Source organism: Pleurodeles waltl, chromosome 5 (assembly GCF_031143425.1).
Source record: "Pleurodeles waltl isolate 20211129_DDA chromosome 5, aPleWal1.hap1.20221129, whole genome shotgun sequence".
Classification (NCBI taxonomy): Eukaryota; Metazoa; Chordata; class Amphibia; order Caudata; family Salamandridae; genus Pleurodeles; species Pleurodeles waltl.
The window spans coordinates 841,815,511-841,834,916 of NC_090444.1; the positions used below are offsets into that span (position 1 = coordinate 841,815,511).

General features: G+C 47.2%; 1 protein-coding gene across 8 annotated transcripts in view; it reads right to left on the bottom strand.

Moving 5' to 3' along the window:
- Positions 1 to 17,497, bottom strand: part of LOC138296083 (zinc finger protein 773-like) — a 464,416-nt gene extending 446,919 nt beyond the window's left edge. For 5 of the 8 annotated variants that reach the window (XM_069234908.1, XM_069234906.1, XM_069234907.1 and 2 more), the window contains exon 1: positions 17,267 to 17,483. In XM_069234908.1, coding sequence (XP_069091009.1) covers positions 17,267 to 17,293 — 27 coding nt within the window. In that variant the 5' untranslated portion in view covers positions 17,294 to 17,483. The other 3 variants (XM_069234911.1, XM_069234909.1, XM_069234910.1) reach the window with 2 other exon arrangements.
- Positions 17,498 to 19,406: the final 1,909 nt, after the last annotated feature.

Below are 19,406 nucleotides of genomic sequence, written 5' to 3' on the forward strand. Positions count from 1 at the left end.
TTAGAGGGAGAATGCAAGGAAAACACAAATCAGCAATGCAACAACGATGGATTCCTGTCTGAAGGTACCTGTGGAACAAGGGGACCAAGTCCAAAAGTCACAAGCAGCTCGGAGATGGGCAGATGCCCAAGAAATGCCAGCGGTTGGTGCAAAGAAGCTCCTACTAGGCTGAAGAACTGTGAATACTGCAGGAACGACAAGGGCTAGAGACTTCCCCTTTGGAGGATGGATCCCGCACGCCTTGGAGAGTCGTGCAGAAGTGTTTTCCCGCCGGATGGACGCCAACAAGCCTTGCTACACGCAAATCGTGCGTTTGGCGTTTTTGGACGCTGCTGGGGCCCAGGAGGGACCAGGAGGTCGCAAATTGGACCTGCAGAGAGAGGGGACGTCGAGCAAGACAAGGAGCCCTCACTGAAGCAGGTAGCACCCGGAGAAGTGCCAGAAACAGGCACTACGAGGATGCGTGAAACGGTGCTCGCCGAAGTTGCACAAAGGAGTCCCACGTCGCCGGAGACCAACTTAGAAAGTCGTGCAATGCAGGTTAGAGTGCCGTGGACCCAGGCTTGGCTGTGCACGAAGGATTTCCGCCGGAAGTGCACAGGGGCCGGAGAAGCTTGCAAAGTCGCGGTTCCCAGCAATGCAGCCCAGCGAGGTGAGGCAAGGACTTACCTCCACCAAACTTGGGCTGAAGAGTCACTGGACTGTGGGGGTCACTTGGACGGTGTCGCTGGATTCGAGGGACCTCGCTCGTCGTGCTGAGAGGAGACCCAAGGGACTGGAGATGCAGCTTTTTGGTGCCTGCGGTTGCAGGGGGAAGATTCCGTCGACCCACGGGAGATTTCTTCGGAGCTTCTGGTGCAGAGAGGAGGCAGACTACCCCCACAGCATGCACAAGCAGGAAAACAGTCGAGAAGGCGGCAGGATCAGCGTTACAGAGTTGCAGTAGTTGTCTTTGCTACTATGTTGCAGGTTTGCAGGCTTCCAGCGCGGTCAGCGGTCGATTCCTTATCAGAAGGTGAAGAGGGAGATGCAGAGGAACTCGGCTGAGCTCATGCATTCGTTATCTGAAGTTTCCCCAGAGACAGAGACCCTAAATAGCCAGAAAAGAGGGTTTGGCTACCTAGGAGAGAGGAAAGGCTACTAACACCTGAAGGAGCCTATCACAAGGAGTCTCTGACGTCACCTGGTGGCACTGGCCACTCAGAGCAGTCCAGTGTGCCAGCAGCACCTCTGTTTCCAAGATGGCAGAGGTCTGGAGCACACTGGAGGAGCTCTGGACACCTCCCAGGGGAGGTGCAGGTCAGGGGAGTGGTCACTCCCCTTTCCTTTGTCCAGTTTCGCGCCAGAGCAGGGGCTAAGGGGTCCCTGAACCGGTGTAGACTGGCTTATGCAGAATTGGGCACCTCTGTGCCCAACAAAGCATTTCCAGAGGCTGGGGGAGGCTACTCCTCCCCTGCCTTCACACCATTTTCCAAAGGGAGAGGGTGTCACACCCTCTCTCAGAGGAAGTTCTTTGTTCTGCCATCCTGGGCCAGGCCTGGCTGGACCCCAGGAGGGCAGCTGCCTGTCTGAGGGGTTGCCAGCAGCAGCAGCTGCAGTGAAACCCCAGGAAGGGCAGTCTGGCAGTACCAGGGTCTGTGCTACAGACCACTGGGATCATGGAATTGTACCAAAAATGCCAGGATGGCATAGAGGGGGCAATTCCATGATCATAGACATGTTACATGGCCATATTCGGAGTTACCATGGTGAAGCTACATATAGGTAGTGACCTATATGTAGTGCACGCGTGTAATGGTGTCCCCGCACTCACAAAGTTCAGTGAATTGGCTCTGAACAATGTGGGGGCACCTTGGCTAGTGCCAGGGTGCCCTCACACTAAGTAACTTTGCACCTAACCTTTACCAGGTAAAGGTTAGACATATAGGTGACTTATAAGTTACTTAAGTGCAGTGTAAAATGGCTGTGAAATAACGTGGACGTTATTTCACTCAGGCTGCAGTGGCAGGCCTGTGTAAGAATTGTCAGAGCTCCCTATGGGTGGCAAAAGAAATGCTGCAGCCCATAGGGATCTCCTGGAACCCCAATACCCTGGGTACCTCAGTACCATATACTAGGGAATTATAAGGGTGTTCCAGTAAGCCAATGTAAATTGGTAAAAATGGTCACTAGCCTGTCAGTGACAATTTGAAAGTAATGAGAGAGCATAACCACTGAGGTTCTGGTTAGCAGAGCCTCAGTGAGACAGTTAGGCACCACACAGGGAACATATACATGCACACCTATGAGCACTGGGGCCCTGTGTGACAGGGTCCCAGTGACACATACATATAGGCCACAAACCTATGAGCACTGGGGTCCTGACCAGCAGGATCCCAGTGACACATAACAAACATACTGAAAACATAGTGTTTTCACTATGAGCACTGAGGCCTGGCTATCAGGATCCCAGTGAGACAGTGAAAACAGTGACAAACACCCTGACATACACTCACAAACAGGCCAAAAGTGGGGGTAACAAGGCTAGAAAGAGGCTACCTTCTCACACAACCCCCCCCCAAACGAAGGACAATAAGGCTAACCTTGGCCAGTTGAGACTTTATTGTCTAAGTGGTGATAAGTAGAGAGTAGCTCTGCAATAGACTGGTTACTCCCTTTATCATCCACTATATGGTTACTTCCCTGTGGGGATGTAAACCACCCTGTTTGAAGTTTTTTAGCTAACCAACAATGTGAAGATGTATTTTCAGAGTTTCTATCAGTAAGTTTTAGTTTAGAGCAGTGGGAATTATCCACTGAACCTATTTGTAATGATGGAAATGCCAGACAGGGATGCTGTCTCAGTAAAGCCATAGCTGGGCAAAAACTTTGTCCATTTGGCTGGAAGAGAGAACAGGGATGCTGTTTCTCTTGAGTTGGAGCAGGGCAGGGATGCTGTCCTATGAGCTCCACACTAGGGCAGGGATGCTGTCCTAAGTGTTGTGAGGTAGTGCAGGGTTTCTGCACTAAAGTTTCTCTGGGAGGGTTGGAGGGATGCTCCATGTTAACTAAAATGGTGCTGTTTTTCTCACCAATGTTAGTTATCCCACAGAGAGGTACTTCCACCTCAGGGAGTCCAGCTTTGCCAGCTGATGATTCCCTTGGAACAGGTGCCACCCCAGGAGAGGTTTCTCCCACCACAGGAATGGTATCCTGAATGGTAGGGTGGTTAGGGGATACTGTGATACCCTTTTTACCTGTTGATGGAGAGGGATCCTGAGTTTTCAGGCCTTCTCTCCTTTGCTTTTTCATTTCACTTGAAATGAGAGGGAACAATTCCTCAGGGATGCCCAGCATGGCTGCATGGGCATAAAACTCTACATCAGCCCAACCTGAGGCCTCTAGGTCATTACCTAAGAGACAGTCTACAGGTAAGCTAGGTGATACCACCACCTGCTTAGGGCCAGTAACTCCACCCCAACTAAACTGAATTATAGCTAAGGGAAGAAACTTAGTGGAGTTATGGACATCAATAATCTTATACTGTTGTCCAATGATGTGTTGTTCAGGAGGCACTAGGTTTTCAGTCACCAAAGTGAAACTGGCACCTGTGTCCCTGTAGGCCAAGGCCTGAACACCATTTATTGAAACTGTCTGCCTGTACTTATCCATTGTAAGGGGACAAGCAGCCAGTGTGGCAAGGCCAATGCCACTAGGTGTGACAGAAACTGTCTTGGGACTGATTACATCAGTTTCCACTATGGACCCATAAGTGAACCCAACTACACCCTTTGCTTGACTGTTGCCAGCAGTCCCACCACTAGTACCACTGCTGCTAGGGGCACTAGAGCTTGATGTATTAGTGGTGGTAGGCTCAGGGGGTTTACCTGGACAGGACTTATCCCCTGGCCTATGGCCTCTATTTTTACACACAAAGCACCAAGGCTTTTTAATGTGTGCAGGTTGGGAAGAAGAGGAAGAATTTGTTTTATCCCCACCCTCTGAAGAGTGTTTAAGATTTGAAGTGGGATCTTTGGTTTTACCCTTATCCCCATGCTTATCTTGAGATTTTTCACCATCTTTCTTCTTATTGCCATCTTTGTCACCCCCTGTATGAACTTTTCTGTTCACCCTTGTTCTGACCCATTTGTCTGCCTTCTTTCCCAATTCTTGGGGAGAGGTCAGATCAGAGTCTACCAGGTACTGGTGCAACAAATCAGACACACAATTATTAAGAATATGCTCTCTCAGGATCAAGTTATACAGGCTGTCATAATCAGTAACTTTACTGCCATGTAACCACCCCTCCAAGGCCTTCACTGCCTGGTCAATGAAATCAACCCAGTCTTGTGAAGACTCCTTTTTGGTATCTCTGAACTTTATCCTGTACTGTTCAGTGGTTAAGCCATAACCATCCAGGAGTGCATTCTTAAGAACTTGGAAATTGTTAGCATCATTTTCTTTTACAGTAAGGAGCCTATCCCTACCTTTTCCGGTAAATGATAGCCATAGGATAGCAGCCCACTGCTTTTGAGGGACATCCTGTACAACACAGGCCCTCTCAAGTGCAGCAAACCACTTGTTAATGTCATCCCCCTCCTTGTAAGGGGGAACTATCTTATGCAGATTCCTGGAATCATGCTCTTTTGCAGGATGACTATGGGGAATACTGCTGCTGCCACCATGGGTATCTAAACCCATCTTCTGTCTTTCCCTCTCTATTTCTAAAGACTGTCTATCCAAATCCAGCTGTTGCTTCTTGAGCTTCAGTCTGGTTTGCTCCACTCTCAATCTATTGAGCTCCCTTTCTAACAATCTGTCATCAGGGTGGGTGGGAGGGACATTTCTAGATACAGAGGTATGATGGGAATGAACAGAAGGAGACCTGTCCCTTACAGAGGGCACCCTAACAGCTTGGCTACCAGCATAATGTGAGAGCACATCATCAGTATGATGTGATTCAACCTCTGTACCAACTATGCTAGACTGTCTAGTAATGGGCAGGCTGAGAAGTTTCTTTCCTGAACCTTTTCCTGGGGGAGTCCCTGGATCAGATTGAGAACCATTAGCTACTTTTTCTACAGATTGGGCACTTATGGCCTTATCCTGTACTCTAAGCATATTAATTAACAGTTCTAAGGAAGGATTCTTCCCTACACTCAAACCTCTCTCTATGCAGAGACTCCTTGCTCCTTTCCAGCTAAGGTGATCATATGCAAGTTTGGACAGTTCAACTTTTTGGCCTGTGCCAGACATTTTTAGAGAGAGTTAAAGTGATAGAAAAAGAGAAAAAAGTTTTCAGAACTTTTTGGAAAGACAGAAAAAAACTTTTTAAACTTTTAAGAACTTTTTGAAAGTTTAGAAGTACTTTTCAGCACTTAGAAAAGAGTGAAAAGAGGAAATGCAAAACTTTTTGGCTATGTGTATATACACTGACCTTGTTTTGTATATTTTTCTCTTATGAAAAGTACAATGACAAGAGTGGTAAGTAGTCTCAAAGCACTTATCCCACCGCTGCACAACCAATGTAGGAGGCTGGACTGGCTTGTAGTGAGTACCAAGGGGTACTTGCACCTTGCACCAGGCCCAGTTATCCCTTATTAGTGTATAGGGTGTCTAGCAGCTTAGGCTGATAGATAATGGTAGCTTAGCAAAGCAGCTCAGGCTGAACTAGGAGACGTGTGAAGCTACTACAGTACCACTTAGTGTCATATGCACAATATCATAAGAAAACACAATACACAGTTATACTAAAAATAAAGGTACTTTATTTTTATGACAATATGCCAAAGTATCTTAGAGTGTACCCTCAGTAAGAGGATAGAAAATATACACAAGATATATATACACAATAGCAAAAATATGCAGTATAGTCTTAGAAAACAGTGCAAACAATGTATAATTACAATAGGATGCAATGGGGAAACATAGGGATAGGGGCAACACAAACCATATACTCCAAAAGTGGAATGTGAACCACGAATGGACCCCAAACCTATGTGACCTTGTAGAGGGTCGCTGGGACTATTAGAAAATAGTGAGAGTTAGAAAAATAACCCTCCCCAAGACCCTGAAAAGTGAGTGCAAAGTGCACCAAAGTTCCCCTAAGGACAAAATAGTCGTGTTAGAGGGAGAATGCAAGGAAAACACAAATCAGCAATGCAACAACGATGGATTCCTGTCTGAAGGTACCTGTGGAACAAGGGGACCAAGTCCAAAAGTCACAAGCAGCTCGGAGATGGGCAGATGCCCAAGAAATGCCAGCGGTTGGTGCAAAGAAGCTCCTACTAGGCTGAAGAACTGTGAATACTGCAGGAACGACAAGGGCTAGAGACTTCCCCTTTGGAGGATGGATCCCGCACGCCTTGGAGAGTCGTGCAGAAGTGTTTTCCCGCCGGATGGACGCCAACAAGCCTTGCTACACGCAAATCGTGCGTTTGGCGTTTTTGGACGCTGCTGGGGCCCAGGAGGGACCAGGAGGTCGCAAATTGGACCTGCAGAGAGAGGGGACGTCGAGCAAGACAAGGAGCCCTCACTGAAGCAGGTAGCACCCGGAGAAGTGCCAGAAACAGGCACTACGAGGATGCGTGAAACGGTGCTCGCCGAAGTTGCACAAAGGAGTCCCACGTCGCCGGAGACCAACTTAGAAAGTCGTGCAATGCAGGTTAGAGTGCCGTGGACCCAGGCTTGGCTGTGCACGAAGGATTTCCGCCGGAAGTGCACAGGGGCCGGAGAAGCTTGCAAAGTCGCGGTTCCCAGCAATGCAGCCCAGCGAGGTGAGGCAAGGACTTACCTCCACCAAACTTGGGCTGAAGAGTCACTGGACTGTGGGGGTCACTTGGACGGTGTCGCTGGATTCGAGGGACCTCGCTCGTCGTGCTGAGAGGAGACCCAAGGGACCGGAGATGCAGCTTTTTGGTGCCTGCGGTTGCAGGGGGAAGATTCCGTCGACCCACGGGAGATTTCTTCGGAGCTTCTGGTGCAGAGAGGAGGCAGACTACCCCCACAGCATGCACAAGCAGGAAAACAGTCGAGAAGGCGGCAGGATCAGCGTTACAGAGTTGCAGTAGTTGTCTTTGCTACTATGTTGCAGGTTTGCAGGCTTCCAGCGCGGTCAGCGGTCGATTCCTTATCAGAAGGTGAAGAGGGAGATGCAGAGGAACTCGGCTGAGCTCATGCATTCGTTATCTGAAGTTTCCCCAGAGACAGAGACCCTAAATAGCCAGAAAAGAGGGTTTGGCTACCTAGGAGAGAGGAAAGGCTACTAACACCTGAAGGAGCCTATCACAAGGAGTCTCTGACGTCACCTGGTGGCACTGGCCACTCAGAGCAGTCCAGTGTGCCAGCAGCACCTCTGTTTCCAAGATGGCAGAGGTCTGGAGCACACTGGAGGAGCTCTGGACACCTCCCAGGGGAGGTGCAGGTCAGGGGAGTGGTCACTCCCCTTTCCTTTGTCCAGTTTCGCGCCAGAGCAGGGGCTAAGGGGTCCCTGAACCGGTGTAGACTGGCTTATGCAGAATTGGGCACCTCTGTGCCCAACAAAGCATTTCCAGAGGCTGGGGGAGGCTACTCCTCCCCTGCCTTCACACCATTTTCCAAAGGGAGAGGGTGTCACACCCTCTCTCAGAGGAAGTTCTTTGTTCTGCCATCCTGGGCCAGGCCTGGCTGGACCCCAGGAGGGCAGCTGCCTGTCTGAGGGGTTGCCAGCAGCAGCAGCTGCAGTGAAACCCCAGGAAGGGCAGTCTGGCAGTACCAGGGTCTGTGCTACAGACCACTGGGATCATGGAATTGTACCAAAAATGCCAGGATGGCATAGAGGGGGCAATTCCATGATCATAGACATGTTACATGGCCATATTCGGAGTTACCATGGTGAAGCTACATATAGGTAGTGACCTATATGTAGTGCACGCGTGTAATGGTGTCCCCGCACTCACAAAGTTCAGTGAATTGGCTCTGAACAATGTGGGGGCACCTTGGCTAGTGCCAGGGTGCCCTCACACTAAGTAACTTTGCACCTAACCTTTACCAGGTAAAGGTTAGACATATAGGTGACTTATAAGTTACTTAAGTGCAGTGTAAAATGGCTGTGAAATAACGTGGACGTTATTTCACTCAGGCTGCAGTGGCAGGCCTGTGTAAGAATTGTCAGAGCTCCCTATGGGTGGCAAAAGAAATGCTGCAGCCCATAGGGATCTCCTGGAACCCCAATACCCTGGGTACCTCAGTACCATATACTAGGGAATTATAAGGGTGTTCCAGTAAGCCAATGTAAATTGGTAAAAATGGTCACTAGCCTGTCAGTGACAATTTGAAAGTAATGAGAGAGCATAACCACTGAGGTTCTGGTTAGCAGAGCCTCAGTGAGACAGTTAGGCACCACACAGGGAACATATACATGCACACCTATGAGCACTGGGGCCCTGTGTGACAGGGTCCCAGTGACACATACATATAGGCCACAAACCTATGAGCACTGGGGTCCTGACCAGCAGGATCCCAGTGACACATAACAAACATACTGAAAACATAGTGTTTTCACTATGAGCACTGAGGCCTGGCTATCAGGATCCCAGTGAGACAGTGAAAACAGTGACAAACACCCTGACATACACTCACAAACAGGCCAAAAGTGGGGGTAACAAGGCTAGAAAGAGGCTACCTTCTCACACCACATAATGTTGCACTCTAGTTGCACCAAACAACAATCACCTATCTTACACAGACACAGAAGGAAAGAACGACTTTAGAAAAATCCAATTGAGGCTCAAGAAATAAGGGAGAATACATACAAATCTGTGGAATTACGTCTACATTTCATCATATAAAAAGGGTAAAATAAGTGGAACCAGTTATAAGAAATCATGCATTAAACCACCATAGAAACATCTAAATTTACAAAACTTTATCAATGCATTTTTTTTTAATGCTTAGAAAACAATCCAACTGAAATATATAGGGTCTCTGTTAACCTCACGTACATCTCTCTTCAGCTACAACTTGCCAAGGTCTCCAGTCTGCTCCCTCCAACAAATATACCCTCCAGCTTGCACTGACCTTTCAATTTATGTTGTGATGCCATGGCATCTGCTCTCTTATGTAGTTTACCTCAGGTCGTGATATGTTTTTACACTCAAGAATGTGGATCTGTTGCATTCAGTTATAGGAATCACAGAGTGACTAAGGTACTGGGATTAGTTAGCTTTCCTAACAATACTTTCTATGGAACTATTCAAATGCCCTCAATCAACCCTTCTGAGATGAACTAATTTGATTCCTTCTTATTTGTGGGTTTGCTTCCTATTCTTGTGTTTGTCCCTCCAATTGAGCACTGCATTTGAGCACTGCACTTGAGCACTGCGTCTGTACCATCCTTTTGAATGAATGACTTGTTGTAGGAAAGTACCATCTTGCCTGGCATGTCACCCCCATATTTCACTGTATATATGTTGTTTTAGTGTATGTGTCACTGGGACCCTGCCAGGCAGGGCCCCAGTGCTCATAAGTGTGCCCTGTATGTGTTCCCTGTGTGATGACTAACTGTCTTGCTGAGGCTCTGCTAACCAGAACCTCAGTGGTTATGCTCTCTCTGCTTTCCAAATTGTCACTAACAGGCTAGTGACCAATTTCACCAATTCACATTGGCATACTGGAACACCCTTATAATTCCCTAGTATATGGTACTGAGGTACCCAGGGTATTGGGGTTCCAGGAGATCCCTATGGGCTGCAGCAATTCTTTTGCCACCCATAGGGAGCTCTGACAATTCTTACACAGGCCTGCCACTGCAGCCTGAGTGAAATAACGTCCACGTTATTTCACAGCCATTTACCACTGCACTTAAGTAACTTATAAGTCACCTATATGTCTATCCTTCACCTGGTGAAGGTTAGGTGCTAAGTTACTTAGTGTGTGGGCACCCTGGCACTAGCCAAGGTGCCCCCACATCCTCCAGGGCAAATTCCGCAGACTTTGTGAGTGCGGGGACACCATTACACGTGTGCACTATACATAGGTCCCTACCTATGTATAGCGTCACAATGGTAACTCCAAACATGGCCATGTAACATGTCTAAGATCATGGAATTGTCACCGCAATGCCATTCTGGCATTGGGGAGACAATTCCATGATCCCCCGAGTCTCTAGCACAGAATTGGGTACTGCCAAACTACCTTTCCCGGGGTTTCACTGCAGCTGCTGCTGCTGCCAACCCCTCAGCCAGGTTTCTGCCCTCCTGGGGTCCAGCCAGGCCTGGCCCAGGAAGGCAGAACAAAGGACTTCCTCAGAGAGAGGGTGTTACACCCTCTCCCTTTGGAAAAAGGTGTCAGGGCTAGGGAGGAGTAGCCTCCCCCAGCCTCTGGAAATGCTTTGATGGGCACAGATGGTGCCCATCTCTGCATAAGCCAGTCTACACCGGTTCAGGGATCTCCCAGCCCTGCTCTGGCACGCAACTGGACAAAGGAAAGGGGAGTGACCACTCCCCTGACCTGCACCTCCCAGGGGAGGTGCCCAGAGCTCCTCCATTGTGCTCCAGATCTCTGCCATCTTGGAAACAGAGGTGTTGCTGGCACACTGGACTGCTCTGAGTGGCCACTGCCATCAGGTGACGTCAGAGACTCCTTCTGATAGGCTCTTACCTGTGTTACTAGCCTATCCTCCTTCCTACGTAGCCAAACCTCCTTTTCTGGCTATTTAGGGTCTCTGCTTTGGGGAATTCTTTAGATAACGAATGCAAGAGCTCATCAGAGTTCCTCTGCATCTCTCTCTTCACCTTCTGCCAAAGGATCGACCGCTGACTCCTCAGGACGCCTGCAAAACCGCAACAAAGTAGCAAAGACGACTACTGCAACCTTGTATCGCTGATCCTGCCGCTTTCTCGCCTGTTTCCTGGTGGTGCATGCTCTGGGGGTAGCCTGCCTCCTTTCTGCACCAGGAGCTCTGAAGAAATCTCCTGTGGGACGACGGAATCTTCCCCCTGCAACCGCAGGCAACAAAAAGACTGCATCACCGGTCCTCCGGGTCCCCTCTCAGCACAACGAGCGTGGTCCCTGGAAGTCAGCAACTCTGTCCAAGTGACTCCCACAGTCCAGTGACTCTTCAGTCCAAGTTTGGTGGAGGTAAGTCCTTGCCTCCCCACGCTAGACTACATTGCTGGGTACCACGTGATTTGCAGCTGCTCCAGCTACTGTGCACTCTTCCAGGATTTCCTTCGTGCACAGCCAAGCCTGGGTCACCGACACTCTAACCTGCAGTGCACAACCTTCTGAATTGTCCTCCGGTGTCGTGGGACTCCCTTTTGTGACTTCGCGTGGACTCCAGTTCACTCCTCTTCTAAGTGCCTGTTCCGGTACTTCTGCGGGTGCTGCCTGCTTCTGTGAGGGCTCCCTGACTTGCTGGGCGCTCCCTCTGTCTCCTCATCCAAAGTGGCGACATCCTGGTCCCTCCTGGGCCACAGCAGCATACAAAAACCCTAACCGCGACCCTTGCAGCTAGCAAGGCTTGTTTGTGGTCTTTCTGCGTGGGAACACCTCTGCAAGCTTCTTCACGACGTGGGACATCCATCCTCCAAAGGGGAAGTTCCTAGTCCTCTTCGTTCTTGCAGAATCCACAGCTTCTACCATCCGGTGGCAGCTTCTTTGCACTCTCAGCTGGCATTTCTTGGGCATATGCCCACTCTCGACATTGTTGCGACTCTTGGGCTTGGTCCCCTTGTTCCACAGGTATTCAGGTCCGGAAATCCACTTTGGTTGCATTGCTGGTGTTGGTTTTCCATGCAGAATTCCCCTATCACAACTTCTGTGCTCTCTGGGGAATATAGGTGCATTTTACACCTACTTTTCAGGGTCTTGGGGTGGGCTATTTTTCTAACCCTCACTGTTTTCTTACAGTCCCAGCGACCCTCTACAAGCTCACATAGGTTTGGGGTCCATTCGTGGTTCGCATTCAACTTTTGGAGTATATGGTTTGTGTTGCCCCGATACCTATGTGGTCCTATTGCAATCTACTGTAACTTTACATTGCTTGCATTACTTCCTTTTGCTATTACTGCATACTTTTGGTATGGTGTACATATATCTTGTGTATATTTGGCATCCTCATACTGAGGGTACTCACTGAGATACTTTTGGCATATTGTCATAAAAATAAAGTACCTTTATTTTTAGTATATCTGTGTATTGTGTTTTCTTATCATATTGTGCATATGACACCAGTGGTATAGTATGAGCTTTGCATGTCTCCTAGTTCAGCCTAAGCTGCTCTGCTATACCTACCTTCCATCAGCCTAAGCTGCTAGAAACACCTCTTCTACACTAATAAGGGATAACTGGACCTGGTACAGAGTGTAAGTACCCCTTGGTACCCACTACAAGCCAGGCCAGCCTCCTACACTAGTATCCTTCCATTGCTTACATTAACAGAACTACTTTTTAGGTCGAGCATCCGAGACCTCTTGTATATACTTTAGTATATACTTCTATGTGGGGTCTCTGCTTTTTCACTGGTTTGTTTCAGTGTCCTTAAAAAATCCTTGCTTGCTAGTGGTCAATCCTTGCTCTTTGTCCCACCTTTTCCACAGTTGTCCACTCCCCTGGAGCATGGCCCTAGTACTTGTATCCTTCCACTTGTGCCTATGTAGCATGTGCTTAGGGATTACTTTTTTCTCAGGCTAATAGCATCTGACCAGCGCGCTGGATGTTTCAGTGGCTCCAGTCTGTTTCTGTTAACAGGGCTCTAGTTTATTACTTATTTTCATCTGCAGGCATGTGTGACTTTGTTTATTCCATTCATTACTTTCCCTCGCACACTTTCTGTTCTTGCATTGTAAATGTTTGTTTCTTTTGTCTGTGTCTGCGAGCTCACGGCGGCGCTTTGAACTGACTGCTTATGGTATCTGTTTTCCTTTTTTTTTTTTTCAGTTTGTGTGCAAAAAAAAGCTAATAGGTCTAACTCGAGCGAAGGCGAGAGCCATTGCAGTTGAAATGCGTGTTTAATTTGTTTCCTGCTCTGGTAGCTGTGGCTGCTTGTTTCTTCCTCTCCTTGAACAGCTGCTCCTCCTACTTTTCGAAGTCCAGCTCGATTGGAATCTTGTGCCTTTCTTTCATCAGCACATCAACCAGAGCTGGTCATCGCCACTGCAAGGACTCCCAGGAGCCTACGCGCACGCGCCTCTGCTGTACATTCAGACAGATTTAATGCTGTTTTTCTTGTGCTCAGGAAGTGCCGGGACTTGGGTTTCAATGTATGTTTTCTAACAGGATTTTTTTCTTATCTCGGGCCTCTGAGGTACAAAACCCTTTCCATGTTGCTTTGCTCTGTTTAGCCAATTTCAACCAAAAATCAAAAATTTGATGTGCAACACTAATTTGCTGTTATAACAGTCGCAAAAAGCTGAACTGAAAAACTTCTGCACAAATCCACTGTGTTTCCCTTACAAATGCAACCTGCTACATCAATTGCAGAGCTCTTAACTGCTGCACACAAGCGGCCGCCCCTTCCAGTTAATTTTCCCATGTACAACCTAACAATATCATGCCCAAAATTAGAAAATTTATTTTGCAGCATTTCATAACTTAACTTGTTGTTTAAGAACACCTTTTAACACCTTTCACTCTTTCTTTGTGCTATAAGAGGCGCTACCATGACGCTAGACCTTGGGGAACTAGAGAGCTGGCTTGACCATGCCAGGATTGGAACACACGACATGCAGACAAAAGCAGAATGTCTCTTGCACGCGTTTAACCAGCTCCATTGTCGCCTGCCACGAGGGCACCTGTAAATATTTTGAACTTTGCCTAGACTGAGTAACATTGAGTTTTTCCATGTAAAATACGTGCCACAACCAAATTATTTTGTCTCACACTTATTTCATTAATTTACATTTACAAATTACCCTTTTCCCGACATCGTAGTATACAAACAACAAAAGAAGTGTAAAATAGTTATTTAGAAGTTGCACTGGTGTCAGTGTTTCTTGAATATGCTCCTGAAAAGTTTGAAGGTTAATTTGCTGGTTTTTTTTTTTATTATGCAAAACATGCACAGTGGATTTGTTCATTTCAAAAATACAAAAATGCACATATTTTGTGTTACTATTTAAGCACATCTTGGAATAAAAGGGGTCGCCCCTTTTCTTTTTTTCTGCTGGTCCAGAGATGCGGGGGTAAGTGCCTCGCTGTCTTCCAGCAGTGTCTAGCAAGGACATAGTCCCCATCTAAACTAAGACACAATTTCATACCTTATCATAATTATTAATTCACATCCTAATTAAAAAGTCTCCCAGTATGAAATCTGGGTGCTACTTTTAACTTGGAAAAGGGAGGGGACATGATTTAATATACCTAAGCGTGCCTTGGGCTTAAAAAATTATTTGTTTCATCTTTTAAAGGACTACAATATTACATACAAAGTTTGCCACCTTCCCACCCCTCCAGGATCTGCACAAACACAACAATGCACGGGCACGCACACACCACACGCGGGCACACACATACAAAGACACAAAAGTACAAACACACACAACTTCGCTTCATATCCCAATTAAATCTAGCTGTTAAAAGTGACCATCCGGCCAGACATCAGACATTCTTCTAGAATGCCTATTGCTGGTGATCATGAGAGGCGCAGGGCTGGTAAAAAGAGCATTTTTTTCTCTACAGAGGGGGCTCCTTGAAAATATTCTGCACGTTAAAAGGTGGTTCTCAGCCAACGCGGACTTTTGAAAATTATTTTTCTTTAAGTGGTGCGAGTAGATGTGCTTCTATTCAAACACAACATTCTTTTGGCAAACGCATGAGAGAAAAAAATAAATTTTTATTTTCTGTGACTTTCTGTACTTCAGAATAAGCCATAACCTCAGAGATTATTAATGGAACACACAATCTGTAAAAACAAAACTAACACCTCAAATTGACGCAGTAATTCCGTAGCAAAGCAGCTTTTTTTTAAAGCCGCTCATCCCGATCATTTGTGTTTGAATACGGAACCTGTGGAACTGTTGTTTACAGATTCCGGCATGCTATACAAAAAAACCCAGCCTAGATAACATACCCACTCTCTGGGGACCAGCTATTTTTAGCGATCTAGTTTGTTAGTTTGCTCTAGTAAGGCTGGAAGTGGTGGGGTAAATCTTTTCACCTGCCATGTAAAAAACAATCTACACTTACTATCCACACAGCTACTGTGGAATAGAGAAAACAAAAATACAATCTCTCCCAAAAGCGAGACCTATTGGCTATGCCATAGCTTGTTTCTTCTTTCAGCACTTCATGGGAGTGTGTGTTTTCTTACTGTTGCCTTCACCCTGCATCCCTCTTCACAGCCCCATCAGCACACTCTCTGAGTTGGTGTCCCAACCCAAGTTCGTTTGTTGTATCCTCCATCACTTCCCTAATTGCTTAGCTTTATTAATGTCCCATCCTAACCCTTCCCCGGGGCACCTCTGCCCTTACCATATCCTTCCTGCACACTGCTGCTCTTTGGCTGCATTGTCTTCTGCCCGCCACCCCCCGCCTCCTTCACTGCTCTCCTGCCCTCAACATCTTTATTCAATGTATTTTTTTTTATTTTAAATTCACTTTTTAGGAAAGCCTGGCAGCTACAATTTGCGACTAGGCCACTTCTTTCACCGAATGCAATTTTGCGAACGATTTATTTTAAATTGTTTTACTTTACAGGTCCAAGATGTGAGTCCACCATCTTGGAAATGTAAATTTAAAAAAATAAAATAAACAAATGGCCACTGCATTCCAAAGAATGTGCGCACATGCATGGTGGTGCATACCTGCATATACATCAGCGCGTTGTGTTTAGTTCTCGCCTGCAACAGTACATGCACTGTATGCACTCCACTTGCAAGAGATATTGTATAAAACAAGGGGCTTGTAGCCTGCCCATTGCTTAACATTTGTTGTCTTCAATCTCACTCTCATTTGCTACCTTCTAATTGGCCAGTGCATGCTGGCTTCACCTCCCCTTCTTTCGGCTTGAGCCATGTACTGATCGCTTCAGCTTGACTGCTGTCCTTCCACTGCTCAAGATGCGATTGAAGCACTACTTTTATTTTTTCTTCTTGTTCCCTGTTCTCCTTGTGAAATTTTTTGCCATTTGACTATGTTTTATTGTGCCACGCGCATTTCAAAGAAGCTCATTTCTCCTTTGAAATGGATGTTTATTGTGTGAACAGACAATAGTACTTTTATTGTGAGAGCAGATGTTATCTGCTTTCAAATTTGTTTTCACTAAGACATGGATGCAATTACTTTCTTTAAGTGCTAGGATTTTTCGCCAAATGTATATTTTTTTTCACGCATCAGGAGATTAACTGATTTGCTCTGACTCACAGAGGTACTGTGCCAAGACATAAGAAGCATTGGCAAAGCCAACAGGTCTCTCTTTTGAGACTATTTGCTATGCCAGTGGTTCCCAACCTGTGGGCTGGGGACCCCTGGGGGTCCGCGAATCCTCTCCTCAGGGGGTCCGCGGCTGCTTAAAACATTTAATAATATTAGGTCCCAGCTATCAGTAATGACTCCTCAGGGGTCCCCGTGTTCCAATAATGATTCAGTGGGGGTCCCCGGGCTCCAGTATTGATAAAATGGGGGTCCACAGAAGTCAAAAGGTTGGGAACCACTGTGCTATGCCATTGCCTTTTGTTCATGCTGTACAGTATAGGCACTGACAACTTTGGCGATGATTTGTAGCCATGCTGTATAGCAGTATGGCTGCAGTGCAACATGGCTAAAAACAATAATAAAAAAGGACTAATATGCGCATAGCACTACTGAACTTTAAAAAAAAAAAATCACATTAGCTCTGGCTGCGTCACGGCACTTTTTGAAATTAGTTTTAGCCACACTGCAAAGAATCCGTGCAGCTGTAGAGCATAACTACAAAACATTGCCAAAAAAATAGCTCACATTGGCACGACCAATTTTCTTTGCCTATGCTTGTTTATTTCTCCAATTACCTTACGGCATGGGCAATAACCACTTTATTTTTTTAGCCAATGCTGAAAAGCATTGACAAAAAGCACTGGCAAAGACAAAAGGTGAAACCTATCCGCTTTGCCAAAGCTTGTGAGTGCCTGAGGCAGTCCCTCAACAGTGCTATTTTAGGGAACCGGTTTTGCCGCACTGCTGCGCCACCTACCTGATCTCAAGGACGACTTTTTTCCCTTAAGTTCCATCAGAGCAGCCACAAAAACACAAGGGTCTGCAGCCCGACAAAGAAACGTTAAGTCCCCATAGATATCAACAGATTGTTTAAAAAAACAAAAACGTCACGCACCTTGCCTTCCCTTAGGATCATCATCATAGCCACAGGCAGATGTTGCTAGGCAACCGTAATCAACAAAAAAAATCAGACAGCTTCTCGCGTTGATCAGGAAAAACCTCACGGAGCAGAAATTGAAAGTCAACACAACCCTTGATCGCTCCTTATAACCAATTACCGTTTACCTAAAACTGCTGTTCCGTCAGTCACTATGTTATAACCGACTGCGCATGTCCACATTCAAAATAATCACAATGAAACATGCTCAGACGGAGACGTGTACGTCACTTCCTGCGGCGATGAACGTTCACCGTTTAAGTTTTTTGCCTTCACTTGAGCAATCGGCCAGTGGGGGCTCAGATTGACCCACATTTGCTGTGCTTCCATTGGTCGCAGGTCTGGCAGGCAGACTTTAGCTTTGGAGACAGGCTCTGATTGGCTGCAGTTCTGACAGAGCGTAGTGCTGTAGTTTAACTGAATGTTCAGTTTTACATAGCACTTAACCCCTTCGCTGCCAGGCCTTTTCCCCCTCCTGTGCCGAGCCTTTTTTTGGCTATTTGCGGCAGTTCGCGCTTAGGCCCTCATAACTTTTTGTTCACATAAGCTACCCACGCCAAATTTGCGACTTTGTGGGTTCCCCAGAAGGAGGCCAAGAAATGAGCCAAAATACTGTGAAAAAATTCGTTTTTAAAAAAAAAAAATGGGAAAAAGAGTCTGCAGAAGAAGGCTTGTGGTTTTTCCCCTGAAAATGGCATCAACAAAGGGTTTGCGGTGCTAAAATCACCAGCTTTCAGGAACAGTCAGACTTGAATCAGAAAACCCAATTCTATAGCAGGACCGAATGCGAGGATTATGCAGATCTTTCTTCACTTTTTATTATACAGCAAGTTCAAAGTTCAATAACAAAAAACATTAAAACCACAAATCCCATGAGTCCGTAGTCATGGCAACCATAATCCAATGAACAACGATAATGCCGACAGTATAAATGCCTCAAAGTAACGTCATCCTCCCTCTTTCTTCACTGCTCGCGGTGACAGATAAGTGCCTTTCTGCCTCTACGCTCTTTTGACTTGGTCGAAGTGTGTATTTGAGAATTTGGCTCGCGCGCGTCAAGCGGAGCATTTTTCTTTCACTTTCAGGTGTTTTTGTTGTTGTAGCAACACTGTTGCTACTCGCACGCGGTAGGCCTCTAAGGCTGAGAGCGCTTCAATTGCGGTGACGCGTTGGGCCCTCTAGAGGGCGCACGTAACAGTTTATGTACTGGCGTTCGCAGCACGCAGGTTTCTAACGCTCAGCGCTGCGTTTTTCATAACGCAATATGTCAAATTTTGTCTGCCCTGTGCTTTGCCCCTCCTGTGACACCATCTCGGTTGATTTTCCCTGAGCGACCGTTACGCTCGGCCTGCACGATCACACAGGTTTTTTTTCTGTGTCTTGTTTTCTTGCTGGCTTTAAGCTCTATCTGGGACAGGAGTGGGAGGGGGTACCCCACAAGGTTTTGGGGCGCATTATTATTGTCTCCTGTCTTTACCCTCATGAGCGGTATGCAACCTGCCCAGGATCAGGATTCTTTTCCCCTCATGTCTCTTGAGGCCCCTTCTCTCCGCGCCCTTCCCCCGGGGGTGGATGTCGTCCTGTCACAGGCCATTGCGCAGGCTCTCGCTCCTATTAAGGAGAGCATGGCGCAGCTGGCCGCACAGGTATCTAGAGGGCCAGGCGTGACGGGGGTGACGGGGGTTGCCCATGGGGCCTCCCTCAGGAAACCACGCAAGCGTGATGCGGGGCACCTCGGGGAGGCGGAGTTTTTTTCTACTCTCCCCGATAAGAGTGCGCGCACGCAACCGCGTTTACCCTCCCGGGAGGGTTCTATGCCCGAGGTTACTGGTGACAAGTGTCACCCCAAATCAGACCTCCTTCTGGGGTCTTCAGTGGGCATGGTTGGCGACTCTGAGGGGGATTCTTCCTCAGTGGAGGAGGTGGAAACGGGTCGTCCGTGGCGCCCGGGAGCCTCTCTCCCGGAATCCCAGGATCCGGGAGAGTCGGATTCCGACATGTTTGAGCCGGAGGGCATATACCACCCCCGCTCATCTGAATGGCACCCGGATCCCAAGGTGGCAGACTACGTGGCGGGTAAACTTCGCCAACCTTTGGA